Source organism: Salmo salar, chromosome ssa07 (assembly GCF_905237065.1).
Source record: "Salmo salar chromosome ssa07, Ssal_v3.1, whole genome shotgun sequence".
NCBI lineage: Eukaryota > Metazoa > Chordata > Actinopteri > Salmoniformes > Salmonidae > Salmo > Salmo salar.
The window spans coordinates 48,932,135-48,945,637 of NC_059448.1; the positions used below are offsets into that span (position 1 = coordinate 48,932,135).

The 13,503-nt window shown below is 43.9% G+C and overlaps 1 protein-coding gene across 2 annotated transcripts in view; it reads left to right on the plus strand.

The window, feature by feature from the left end:
• Positions 1–13,500, plus strand: part of LOC106609497 (muscarinic acetylcholine receptor M2-like) — a 91,891-nt gene extending 78,391 nt beyond the window's left edge. For both annotated transcript variants that reach the window (XM_014208372.2, XM_014208375.2), the window contains one exon: positions 3,329–13,500. In XM_014208372.2, the coding sequence (XP_014063847.1) occupies positions 3,393–4,910 (1,518 nt within the window). In that variant the 5' untranslated portion in view covers positions 3,329–3,392 and the 3' untranslated portion in view covers positions 4,911–13,500. The remainder of the gene's footprint in view (positions 1–3,328) is intronic.
• The last annotated feature ends 3 nt before the right edge of the window (positions 13,501–13,503 follow it).

The following is a 13,503-nucleotide window of genomic DNA, read 5'->3' on the forward strand; positions in this document are numbered from 1 at the left end:
TTATAGTTTCGCTGGTCTTATAGTTTCCCTGGTCTTATAGTTCCCCTGGTCTTATAGTTCCCCTGGTCTTATAGTTTCGCTGGTCTTATAGTTTCCCTGGTCTTATAGTTTCCCTGGTCTTATAGTTTCCCTGGTCTTATAGTTCCCCTGGTCTTATAGTTTCCCTGGTCTTATAGTTTCGCTGGTCTTATAGTTTCCCTGGTCTTATAGTTCCCCTGGTCTTATAGTTCCCCTGGTCTTATAGTTTCCCTGGTCTTATAGTTTCCCTGGTCTTATAGTTTCGCTGATCTTATAGTTTCCCTGGTCTTATAGTTTCCCTGGTCTTATAGTTTCGCTGGTCTTATAGTTCCCCTGGTCTTATAGTTTCGCTGGTCTTATAGTTTCCCTGGTCTTATAGTTTCGCTGGTCTTATAGTTCCCCTGGTCTTATAGTTCCCCTGGTCTTATAGTTTCGCTGGTCTTATAGTTTCCCTGGTCTTATAGTTTCGCTGGTCTTATAGTTTCCCTGGTCTTATAGTTTCCCTGGTCTTATAGTTTCGCTGGTCTTATAGTTTCCCTGGTCTTATAGTTCCACTGGTCTTATAGTTTCCCTGGTCTTATAGTTTCGCTGGTCTTATAGTTTCGCTGGTCTTATAGTTTCCCTGGTCTTATAGTCCTGGGAGAGTCTGATGAACTACGGGTCGCCCTACCCCTGAGCTGGACACCCCACTGAGTGGTTTTTAATAAAAAGGTTTCTTCCACTCCAGCTGTCGGCCGCCGAGCTCTACGCCACTGGTATCAGTGGGTTGCTGGGATCGGGACTGGGCTGGAAGGGCAATGCCTGTGGGTAATAGGCTTGAAGCAGGGATAACCTAGGCCAGCTCATTAAGCTCAAGGGGGAGGCGTGAGTTGGGCAAGACGCAAGTCTTGGGGGTATGATCTTTGACCCTCTGTAACTTTCTCACTCATCATTATTCACAGGATTATCCATAATCATGGTAGCATCCACATTCATGTAGCAGTGTTTAGAAACATATTCTATTCTTATTTACAATAAAAGTGACTCCAAAATGACACAATACATTATTTACCATTAATATCTATTGGACACAAAATAATCTGAAACAACCAAATCAAACTGCAAAGGCATCCAACAAGTTTGTAGTCGCAAGCTTGATGTAGTCATTACGCGCTATGAACATGGGACAAAATACTCAACTTTTGACTACTTTATTTATAAGAATCTTTAGCGGTGTCAATGATTTTGACCCCTACCTTTTAGAGAGAAAATAAATAGTACTTGTTGAACACCATCTAGGTCACATTTGATTTGGATAGTCCGGATACTTTACAAATGGTCATACTATCAACAAATTATCTGTTGATAAGCAACTGCTTGCTAAGGTTAGGGTTAGGGTTAAGGTTAAGGTTAGGTTTAAAATAAGGGTTAAGGTAAGGCTTAAGTTTAGGGTTAGGATAAGGGTTACGGTTAGGGTTAGGGCTAGGGTTGGGGTTAGTAGATTGTTAGTTGAAATGTTACTGATAGTCCGTAGAGCATCTACAAATAAAGTGTTACCCATTTAGTCAAATGAGTAAGCAGACTGCAGCCCCGGATCGGGCATGAGGCATCTGTGTCCCATCCTCTCAAGGGAAATGTCAAATACTGACTGGCTGGGCTCCCTAGAGGGTGAATGCAATGTCTTCAGCAGGGTGATGTCACCATGACAAGGTGAGGAGACATTTAGAAGAAGACTTTCTCTAGAGGCCCTTAAGCAACATTTATGTGCCATGGTTCTACAGAGAGGGGATTTGTGACTGTCTCTGTTTGATTCCGGAAGGGCAAAGCGTTGGCTGTTATGGCAGAGATTTCAGGTGTAGGACGAGGCTTATGTTAGCTGGAGGTGGACAAAGATGTGCCGAGGGACCTTCTGACTCCCCCATCCTCAGTCTCTCCTCACTGAATCATCCACTTCCTTTCTCTAATCCATTTCTCTCTAGTGAGCCACAAGTGTGTCCTGTTTGTATTGTTGGATGTTTTAACATATAAATTGGTGGACTTAAACATTTGATGGGGATTAGTCCAGCTTAGCTCTGTACCTAATGCTTAGATTAGGGATTTCTGTCAGAGCAGATAAGTAAATTACTGTATCGCTAGTTATTCAGAGGCTGTGTTCAACTGTTAAGGGGCATAAGCCTAAAAGCAGGACCTAAGATAGAAGGAGTTGTTCAGTGTCAGTTAGTGAGCTGACAGCCAATACCTCCTCATTAAGTCCCATTCACATCAACCAATTGTGCATGGTGACAGTCAAACAGGTCCCTGAACCATCCAGTATCACAAAACAACTACTCAAAGTGACAAATTACTCAGAGACAAGATGCTGTACACCAAATGAGATCGCCATTATTAAACCATTATTAAACTGTCAGAGATGTAGGAAACGTGCAGAGCCTCCCTCTGAGAGCATGTTCCCTCCAAACACTTCACCGTGAGACTGGTAGCTTGGTCTGAGGCAGGCTAAAAGGATAGACTACAGGCCACGAAACAAGGTAAAATACTAGGGGCCTGAAAACACATGGATCAATGTGTCTTTTCTTTGAGCTGCAGAGCCATTCCCCAAACAGCTGGATATAATACTACCAGCTCCTACCTGCCTGAAACACACGTGGCTCATCAGGTACAGGGTGAAAACATCAAGTGAAATGGTGGAAGGAACAGCATAGTGAGAGAGTGTATTGCTGCTGTAGATGTGGGGAGCTCCTGCTAGGTCCGCATGGCCCTGTTAGGCCTACACTGAATCACCGCCTACCAGTAATAGATGTTGTTGCATGTAGGATAACCTAACACAACACAAGAGAGAAATGTTTTGGTCTGTCAATTCAATTGCTTTTTTGTAAACAACAGGAGGAAATACATCTCATTTGCGGTGTTGTTTTCTTTTGTTGAGACAAAAAGGGTCTTCTCTTGTAACTGTTGTCAGTATGTGGCTTCCTCTCCAACTTCTGGTTGTCTCGTTGTCCTGTTGAAAGTATCTCCTCCCATGTCGGCTACAATAGTTTTTGTTTACCAGGCCTGTTTTCAACAGCAGTATACCACCAGCAAGTTGTCAACTGTCTTGTTTTAACTTGACAGGCCTAGTCCTCGTCGTTTGTTTTCTTAGCACATCTCCGCTAATCACCTTGTCGCACACATTCATTATTGTTAAATAAAGATACATGATAATGATGTTATATGTGTGGAAGTAGCCCTACTTTTCAGAAGTTTCAGTAGTTTCCCCAAATTCGAATTTTGATGGATGAGTGTAGGCTACTTAATTATCTAATCCATTGTTTTCCTCTGTTTCCCTCCATAGGTGCAAAGGCGATTCAAAGCCTGAACTCCAACTGAATAAAAGAACATCCCCAAGACCAGATGCAATGGAGATGTTCAATTTCACCAGCTTCACCTACTGGAATGCCTCAGAAGGCACTGACGCAGGGCCTGTCATTGAACCCGAAAGCCCATACAAGACTGTGGAGGTGGTGTTCATCGTATTGGTGGCTGGGTCCCTCAGCCTGGTCACTGTTATTGGAAATATCCTGGTCATGCTTTCCATTAAGGTCAATAGGAACCTACAGACTGTCAACAACTACTTTTTATTCAGCCTTGCATGTGCTGACCTAATCATCGGGCTGTGTTCCATGAACTTGTACACAGTATACATAGTGATTGGCTACTGGCCCTTAGGACCTGTGGTGTGTGATCTGTGGCTAGCCTTGGACTATGTCGTGAGTAACGCATCTGTCATGAACCTACTCATCATCAGTTTTGACAGATACTTCTGTGTCACAAAGCCTCTCAGCTACCCTGTCAAAAGGACCACCAAGATGGCAGGGATGATGATTGCTGCTGCCTGGGTCCTGTCCTTCATTCTGTGGGCCCCGGCCATCCTTTTCTGGCAGTTCATCGTGGGCGGGCGGACAGTGCCTGAGAGGGAGTGTTACATTCAGTTCTTCTCTAATGCAGCAGTCACCTTCGGCACGGCCATCGCAGCCTTCTACCTGCCCGTTATCATTATGGTCATTCTCTACATACAGATCTCTATAGCCAGTAAAAGCCGGGTGAAGAAGGAGACCAGGAAGCCGTCAGGGCCCAACCCAGAGGCCCTGTCCCACGAGCAGGCAAGGTGCAGTAATTCTGCCAAGCCCATCAACAACAACGTGACAGCAGAGGACACAGAGCAGGGCAGGATCGAAGCCACAGATGACGTGGCCAACCAGCACGACGGTAAACTGCAGAACGGCAAGGGCCCGTCCACCACGGGTGGAGATGGGGAGATGGAGGGCGTGGATAGGGGTAGGGAGAACTGTGCCCACGGAGAGGAGAAAGAGAGCTCCAACGACTCGACATCTGGCAGTGCAGCTGCATCCAACCACAAAGAAGAAGAGGCGGTGCCATCCAGAGCAAACTGCAACGCCGAGCTCGTTCAGCAGCCAACCCGCCACCGGGCCAAGGCAGGCGGCTCCAAACTCACCTGCATCAAGATTAAGACCAAGTCTCCCAAGGGGGACTGCTACACACCCTCCAACGCCACGGTGGAGATCGTCCCCGCCACGGAAAAGCAGAACCACGTGGCACGGAAAATTGTGAAGATGACCAAGCAGCCGCCCAAGAAGAAGAAAGCACCACCGTCTCGGGAGAAGAAGGTGACCCGTACCATCATGGCCATCCTGGTGGCCTTTGTGGCCACCTGGACCCCTTACAATGTCATGGTGCTCATCAACACCTTCTGCTCCAGCTGCATCCCCAGCACGGTCTGGACTATCGGCTACTGGCTGTGCTACATCAACAGCACCATCAACCCCGCCTGCTATGCCCTCTGCAATGTCACTTTCAAAAAGACATTCAAACATCTCCTCCTCTGCCAATACAAAAACATTAGGTCAGCTAGATGAATATGGATGCGAGTGTGCGTGTGTGTGTGTGTGTGTGTGTGTGTGTGTGTGTGTGTGTGTGTGTGTGTGTGTGTGTGTGTGTGTGTGTGTGTGTGTGTGTGTGTGTGTGTGTGTGTGTGTGTGTGTGTGTGTGTGTGAGAGAGAGAGAGAGAGAGAGAGAGATAGAGAAAGAGAGAGAGAGAGAGAGAGAGAGAGAGAGAGAGGTTTATGATGTGGTCCCTTTCCTTTGTTTTTACTCTACGGCTCATAAGAGAACATGTATCCTGCAGCCATGTTGGGTTTGGCTCTGATGAATGAGATTTGTGATGCAACTGTTGAGACATAAGACTTACAAAGAAGCGCACAGCCAGGAGAACAAATAGACCGAACATGAAAAGGACAGTTGGATAGAGAGCTCTGCACTGCACAAGACGAATTCTAAGGGAAAATAGGGCTGACTGAATTCACATACTTCCCGTTTGAAATTCAGTGTAAAAAAAAACGAAACCTGTATATATCAATGTATACGCAAAATATGTGTGTGTGTGTGTGTGTGTGTGTGTGTGTGTGTGTGTGTGTGTGTGTGTGTGTGTGTGTGTGTGTGTGTGTGTGTGTGTGTGTGTGTGTGTGTGTGTGTGTGTGTGTGTGTGTGTGTGTGTGTGTGTGTGTGTGTGTGTGTGTGTGTGTGCATCTGTCTGAGCGTGACAGAATGATCCATCACACAGTTTCAGTGGAGATGTCCGCCAGTAAAGACAGCACAAGGACATACAGTACATACTACAAACTGTTATCTGTATGCCGGTGGCACTCTGTGTTGGCGGCACACAAAGCAGAGCAGCTTGTCTAAACTGCCTCTCTGACATGTTCATATACGACTGAGTAACATGGCTGGGAGCCCTCCTATCTCCAGGGATGGACCATAAGTGGCCCCTGAAGGGCATAGCAGGACAGAGACCAGGCCTGGCCAGGGTCACCTCTCACCACAACGTAGGACTGAGGTTAGGAAACTTGTTTTGAAAAAAGGTCATGAGTAAACAAATAAATAGATAAGGCATTGTCTAAAAAGGCATTGTTCAGTTACATTATTTAGCTTGCTATTCGTTTTCCACATCATTTTAGATGATCGGCGATTTGATCTCTTACAATTAATTACATGAAGAGTTTGACGTTTATTTGATTGTATATTAAGATATTTTTTTGGGCAGATAGTCTACACTCTTAGAAAAAAAGGTGCTATCTAGAACCAAAAAGGGTTATTTGGCTGTCACCGTAGGAGAACCCTTTGAAGAAACCCTTTTGGTTCCAGGTAGAACCCTTTTGGATCCAGTAGAACTCTTTTGCCTTCCATGTAGAACCCTTTCCACAGAGAGATCTACATGGAACCCAAAAGAGTTCTACCTGTAAACAAAAAGGGTTCTACCTGGATCCAAAAAATGGTTCTCCTATGGGGACAGCTTCAGAACCCTTTTGGAGCCTGTTTTCTAAAAGTGTATTGATGCTTGGAGCTTGTAAATACATTCAGAGTGTAGCAGTTGGCAGGGGCTTGGAGCCAAAGCCTATTCAATTATACAGGAAGGGATCTTGTGCTTTTCCAGGGGTGAGTTGGATATTCCTCTGAGATTGGATTTTCAACATAATTTGATCCCGCTATGTTGCAGATGTTACAGCCTGTAACAAGAGCCACCCACCTGTTGTATGTCAGTCCTGACTGATAATGAAGAGAAAGATTGAAAATGATTGTATTTTTGTCTTGCTGTCATCAGAGGTGGTTGAGTAGGGGTTACCAAGGTTGTAGAGTGATTGAAAGAGTGTCATATCATGGAGATTTAGAGGTTATTTCAGTGCATGTTTCTGTTGTTACTCCGGAATGGGGTTAAATACCAATAATCACAGGCCATGGCCTTGTGAATTATAAGGGCTACTCGATGTTAGATGTACTAATTCATCTACATCTGTGTGTGTGTGTGTGTGTGTGTGTGTGTGTGTGTGTGTGTGTGTGTGTGTGTGTGTGTGTGTGTGTGTGTGTGTGTGTGTGTGTGTGTGTGTGCGTGTGTGCGTGTGTGCGTGTGTGTGTGTGTTTAACCATTAGTAAACAAACAAAAATTTGAACAACTGGGGACATTTTGTTAGTCCCCACGAGGTCAAATGCTATTTCTAGGGGGTTTAGGGTTAAGGTTAGAATTAGTGTTAGGGTTAGAATGATGTTAAGGGTTAGGGTTAGTAGCCAGGGTTACACCATACCCTAACCGGCCGCACGAGTGCGCCATCGTGCGCAAAATGATTTTGTGCCCCCAAGCGCGATCACGACACGCAGGTTAAAATATCAAAATAAACTCTGAACCAATTATTTTTATTTGGTGACAGGTCAAATAGTATTAATAATTTATGGCAATTTAGCTAGCTAGCTTGCAGTTGCTAGCTAATTTGCCCTATTTAGCTAGCTTGCTGTTGCTAGCTAATTTGTCCTGGGATATAAACGTTGAGTTGTTATTTTACCTGAAATGCACAAGATCCTCTACTTCGACAATTAATCCACACATAAAATGGTCAACTGAATCGTTTCTAGTCATCTCTCCTCCTTCCAGGCTTTGTCTTCTTTGGACTTTATGTAGTTTATATAGTTACCACGACGACCGACCGAACTCAGTTCATCTTTCAATCACCCACGTGGGTATAACCAATGAGGAGATGGCACATGGGTATCTGCTTCTATAAAACAATGAGGAGATGGGAGAGGAAGGACTTGCACCGCGTTCAGCATCACAAATAGAACTGACTTCTATTTTAGCACTTGGCAACGCAGACGCTCGTTAGCGCGTGCGAGCAGTGCGGTGTGCAATAATTCAATAACATGTATGTTTAAATGTATTTTGCAACGAGCGCATGCAACGCGAGCGGTGTGGTCAGCATGTTAGGGTTAGGAGCTAGGGTTAGAGTTAAGGCTAGGTTTTTGTGTTAAGGTTAGGGTTAGGGTTAGGATAAGAGTATGGGTTAGGGTTAGTTTTAGGTTTAGGGTTAGGGGTTAGGGAAAATAAGATTTTGAATGGGACTGAATTGTGTGTCCCCACAAGGTTAGCTGTACAATACTGTGTGAGTGTGTGTGTGTGTGTGTGTGTGTGTGTGTGTGTGTGTGTGTGTGTGTGTGTGTGTGTGTGTGTGTGTGTGTGTGTGTGTGTGTGTGTGTGTGTGTGTTTCATCACATGAATATAGATGAAGTCATATGTATTGTTTATGTCCGTGTGTTTTAATGAGATCACAGTCTAAGGACGTTAGAAATAATACGACACTAGAATTCCCATGTTTTTGTGCCATACTGTTTGTGTCCATACATTTCGTCCACACCGTATGCTGATCTTCAACACAGTCCATTTATCTCTGACATGCTAATGTATTCCAATTTAAGTAATGAACATAAAGCAGCCATGGGATGGTCGCCACGTTGGTTGCTAGGGGGCTTAACAGAAAATGACACCAGCATTGAGCAGCCCCTTAAGGCAGTCTCCTTAAAGAGAGATATGGGACAGGCCTTTAATGGAAACTCACCATGAGCCTGATCAGATTATAAAATGATGTGGAACACCTACTGGAGATTAAAGATTGGCCGTTACGCGCTCGGTTTACACAGCCCCTCCCCTCCCGTCCCACTTAGTGTACCACTTGCTCCTGATCCCGTTATGTGTGACTGTGACGTCCCCTATATCAGGGCATTGTTTAAAGGCCCGTGAAACATAAGGAACATCATATTTACATCTATCTATCTATCTATCTATCTATCTATCTGTCTGTCTGTCTGTCTGTCTGTCTGTCTGTCTGTCTGTCTGTCTGTCTGTCTGTCTGTCTGTCTGTCTGTCTGTCTGTCTGTCTGTCTGTCTGTCTGTCTGTCTGTCTGTCTGTCTGTCTGTCTGTCTGTCTGTCTATCTATCTATCTATCTCTCTCGCTCTCTTTCCCTCTCTCTCTCGCTCTCTCTCTGTCTCTCGCTCTCTCTCGCTCTCTCTCTCGCTCTCTCTCTCGCTCTCTCTCTCGCTCTCTCTCTCGCTCTCTCTCTCGCTCTCTCTCGCTCTCTCTCGCTCTCTCTCTCTCTGACATTGTCCCCCAGTGTCTCCTCCCCCTTAATGACATTGTTATGACTAACATCGCCCCCAATATTATAAAGATAAAAGACAACGCAACCTACTGAAAAATTCACTAGAGGCGTCAAAATAACACAACATTTAGGTCATGAGTAATTATTAACAAATTCTGCTTTTAATGGAAATGTGATGGCAAAGTAAGTGGAAGAGGATGAAGATCCTCTGAATCCTTGAAATCTTCCTTATTTAAATGCAGGTTATCCTCTGGAAGCCTGGCACCTATAATTCAGTCGATCTGTTCGACTGCCCGAGCCCAGCTGTGTGCGCGAGCCCAGCAGTGTGCGCGAGCCCAGCAGTGTGCGCGAGCCCAGCAGTGTGCGCGAGCCCAGCAGTGTGCGCGAGCCCAGCAGTGTGCCCGAGCCCAGCAGTGTGCGCGAGGCATCCATCCAAGTTTACAATCCAGCCATCCGTCAGGTTGATAAGTGGACCCATGTCTGGGTGTCATCTGTCACACGTCTCAGTGGTTGGTGTTGCTAAGAGCCTCCTAGCTTCCCAGAACGGAACGTCTGATTCAGCTCAGGCTAAGCTGCTGTTTGAGTGATACCAGCAGGATAGTAAGTGCTCTCCAACACAACTGGTGGTCTGGGTCTTTTTTGAGAACAGTTATCCGGGTGTTTGATGGAAAGTGACAGCCATTTATCACCAATCGAGGGACAGGGTCCCCAGACAAGATGGCTGTCACTCACTGAGTCTCAGTGGAATGCTCTTTCAGCTGCTTTCAGACACAGTGGAAAGCTCACACCCCTTTAGCACTCCTCACCCGTCAACAGCATATTGTTTGACTAACAGAAATCCTGCGCTGTCCACTTTGTACGGTCCGATAAGCCCACATTTGTAGTCACAGTTGCAGAGAGGCGGCCTGTCATCCACAGGATACACAACAGGCTCTCACATCTTAGGTACCATGTTTGGATACTGTCAGCCATTTCAGACAGGGTCAGCCAAAGGTTTCCACAAAATAAATAATGCGTCCTTCAGGAATCACACGTTACTGTATAGTCTAGAGAATGATGGAAACAAAGGGATGGAGTACAGTAACTCTCAGATGGATTTTGGCTAGACTTTTTATTACCATACTGTAACAACAGGACATAGCTCTCTGTCCATGTGGGGGGGTGTATTTCTCATTGAGTGGATTCACCTGTCGACGTACAAAGAGCCTCATTCCACTGGTATATTTCCCCTTCATCACATAAAAATTGTCTCCATGGCGTCAACAGATCATCATGTGCCGTCTGAGCTAGCTGGGCTCCTCTTCACACGGCTTGTTTCAAAGGGCTAAACCTTTTTAGGGAGATGTATTTTTCCCTAAATGTTTGATTGTGATTGATTAAATGTTGGGGGATTTTTTGGTTTAGTAGTTAGTTAGCTAGAATTGTGATGTTTTGATAGTGTACTTGAGAAATGTGTGAAAGCGTATTTATTCAGATTGTTACTGTGTTGTTTGGTCTGTTCTTGAGCAGAGGGTTAGTACCCATTGGGATGGGAACATCCTGAGTCTCTGTTTCTAGTTGAGATAGTTGGGCTACTTCTGCCACTTATAGCCGTGTTTCCAAGGCGATGTGGTATGTGTAGTGTATCTGAACAGAGAAATATATCGCCACATTGTATACTGAGCAATTTGAAGTGCCTTATTACTTATTACCCATTCTTATAATTGCTCATTGATATTTAAATGGATGTTTTATATTTTCAGGTGATGAAATCTTTGTTAGATGGTGGTGCAATTTAAGGTGACAGTCATAGATGTAGAAAAGCACAAGATCATCTAAAGTCTGAAATATTTTCTCCTTCTTCCTTGTGGTTGTGGAAGGCATAGGTTTTGTAAAAGGGGGAAAACATGTATCTAATTCATCCCTGGAGGTTTAGAGGGTACTTTAACACGTGTGTGTGTGTGTGTGTGTGTGTGTGTGTGTGTGTGTGTGTGTGTGTGTGTGTGTGTGTGTGTGTGTGTGTGTGTGTGTGTGTGTGTGTGTGTGTGTGTGTGTGTGTGTGTGTGTGTGTGTCTGTGTGTGTGCGCGCAGGGATGTCATGCACCCCAAATATGTATGTGAAGATGGCTGGGGGGTGGTCCTGAGGGGGGCTAATTTGGCATTTTTCAAACACCTGAAACAGCTTTTTTCTGCAAATTAGAGACATAATCATTATGCTTAATTATATGTGAAAATGTGTCTATTTTTCGGCATCTCTAAGCATACCTCTTGATCTGTCTGTATCCTCCTGACTGGTGGTTCTTATTATAAAGAAACTAAATATGTTTCTCTGCATCTCTGCTAAAATCTGGGTAAAAGATTGAAAGGAATGTGAGTCTTATTCAGTACATTTAGTTAATGCTTGCTTTTCTAAAGCCTACCAACCTTGCCAGCAGGCATGCCAGCTAACATAGTTAGACAAGCTAGCTACTCTAACTTGATAGCCTGAAATGGCTTCATGTTAGTTACTTATGCGGTCGGGAGATTGGGAACCTATCTGGGCTAGGTAAAACCAACTTTATAAAATTGCTAAGTGGCTAGTTGTATTACAGAGAAAACAACGACAACAACACACACACACATATATACTATATATTAATTAAACAGGACAAATCTGAGGGGGGCACCTGCCTCTATGGGCATGATGCCTCTGTCTGTCTGTCTGTCTGTCTGTCTGTCTGTCTGTCTGTCTGTCTGTCTGTCTGTCTGTCTGTCTGTCTGTCTGTCTGTCTGTCTGTCTGTCTGTCTCTGTGTGTGTGTGTGTGTGTGTGTGTGTGTGTGTGTGTGTGTGTGTGTGTGTGTGTGTTTGCTTTGCTTTGCTTTGCTCTGCTCTATAAGAGACCCTTAGCATGTCAAAGCACCAAGTGGCATCTGTAAATAAAGACAACCCCATAGAAACACAAGCCACACATTGCATTCAGGGGGGCAAGAAACACTAAAGGATTCAACAAACAATGTTGTTTCTGTCCTCACCTCACAGTCCCTGTTTGAAAAGTGTCTCAAAAGCAAGTGGCTTCCAAAGACACACTGAAAGATAAAAATACAAGACAAACATTTATTTTTGCCTAAACACATATGATCATCATAGTGTACATTTTGTATCACGTTTTATAAAGCTATATCTATTATATTGTTGTACAAAATCTAGAATTGAACAGTGTATCAGTATGTGTTAGATGAGTACTACATCCAGATGGAACATGTGTTTATTGGAGTGACAATATTATGGTGGGAAAGAAAGAATCATCGTTAAGTGAATGAGAAAACAAATGCAATTCTGAGAGAACGGACCACTGCCGTGTGACATTTAAAACTGAACTAAAGTACACTCAACTGTCCCACTTTTCTTTTTTTTTTACTCTGTCCCATGTTTGGGCTTTGTGAGATTGACGATCAGTCGAAGAGGAGAATCAAGTGGTAACCTGTTGAATCTGCAGAGGAAAAAAATCCATTACTTACAAACAATGAAGTGCTGATGATCAGCCAAGAGGGATGTGTGTTCGGCATCCATTTTGTCTCAACTTGTAAGTGAGTGATGAGCAAAAAGGGACACAGACTGACCGTAGGGAGAAACTATGAGGCCAGCTGCTACAACATGCAGTGTAGTATTGGAAACATCTGGACTTCTTCCAGATATCGGGGGAATTGTTATTGAAACAAAGTCTTGTCTTGTCTTGAGGGAATGAACCATGTTGAACCATTGTAGGTGTGACTTCACTGAAATATCTCTTCAAATGGACAAACGGAATACAAATGATAAAAACTTATATTGTGGAAAATGTATATACAGCAGTGTACACTCTTCCAAAAGGGTTCTTCAGCTGTCCCCATAGGAGAACCCTTTTTGGTTCCAGGGAGGACCCTTTTTGGTTCCACATAGAACCCTCTGCGGAAAGGGTCCTACATGAAACCCAAAAGGGCTCTATCTGGAACCAAAAGGGTTCTACTTGGAACCAAAACGAGTTCTTAAAAGGGTTATCCTATGGGGACAGCCGAAGAACCCTTTAAGGTTCTAGATAGCTCCTTTTTTTTCTTACGAGTGTACAGGGTGTTCATTTTTCAGTTGCGTCAGTATGTAAATCGAATCATTGTGCTCTCATCCACTGTGGCTCACGGCTCCTAATACGGTCGATATATTGTCTGTTAAAAACGTATTATTTGAATTGTATATATCTCTATAGTATACATTATATGTCATTTGGATGAGATACAGTTGAAATATACATAGGTCTACACATGTTTAATAGCTATCTGAATGTTCCCTTCCCTTCCCTTCTCACCCTCCCTTATCCTAATATGATACTCCCTCACCCCTAATGTACAGTAATAATGTTCATGATTTCTTTTGCGCCATTAGTTGATTGTTTAATAGTTCTGGACAATGAAGCTGAGTGTTAATATCATTGGCCACTCACTTATGAAGCTGTAAAATATTAACCATATTCAGTGGATTTATGGTGGCATATTCATTTTTTAAATCAATTCAAATAAAATGTACGAAAAATGTTTCA